Source organism: Procambarus clarkii, chromosome 43 (genome assembly GCF_040958095.1).
Source record: "Procambarus clarkii isolate CNS0578487 chromosome 43, FALCON_Pclarkii_2.0, whole genome shotgun sequence".
NCBI lineage: Eukaryota > Metazoa > Arthropoda > Malacostraca > Decapoda > Cambaridae > Procambarus > Procambarus clarkii.
In genome coordinates, this window is record NC_091192.1 from 26,351,717 (window position 1) to 26,352,053 (window position 337).

The 337-nt window shown below is 40.7% G+C and overlaps 1 protein-coding gene across 1 annotated transcript in view; it reads left to right on the forward strand.

Moving 5' to 3' along the window:
* The first annotated feature begins 209 nt into the window (after positions 1-209).
* Ets65A (DNA-binding protein D-ETS-3) overlaps positions 210-337 on the forward strand; it is a 12,991-nt gene continuing 12,863 nt past the window's right edge. Inside the window, exon 1 of the mRNA XM_069299976.1 lies at positions 210-254. Within this exon, the coding sequence (XP_069156077.1) occupies positions 218-254 (37 nt within the window). The 5' untranslated portion in view covers positions 210-217. The remainder of the gene's footprint in view (positions 255-337) is intronic.

The following is a 337-nucleotide window of genomic DNA, read 5'->3' on the forward strand; positions in this document are numbered from 1 at the left end:
ATCCACAGTAAACCACAGATTGTATAGTTCGCTCCTGAACATTCAAAGTCAGTATATTTACATGTGAATGAAAACCCGAATCTAAACATCACAAATCTGTACATAAACATTTAAATGTAAACACTGCTTCCCCCCCAGGAAGTAAACAATGAAACTACTTTAAATTCACACGAAGGGCTTATCTCTATTCCTTATCTCTTCCTCAGATCCGTACCAGATGTTTGGGCCTACCAGCAGCCGGTTAGCGAGTTCAGGTATGTAGTCCTGTGTGTGTGTTCTACACCTGTAATTTGTGACATACCTGCTTGTTAGTGTGTGTGAGTAACGAGGTGGTTCT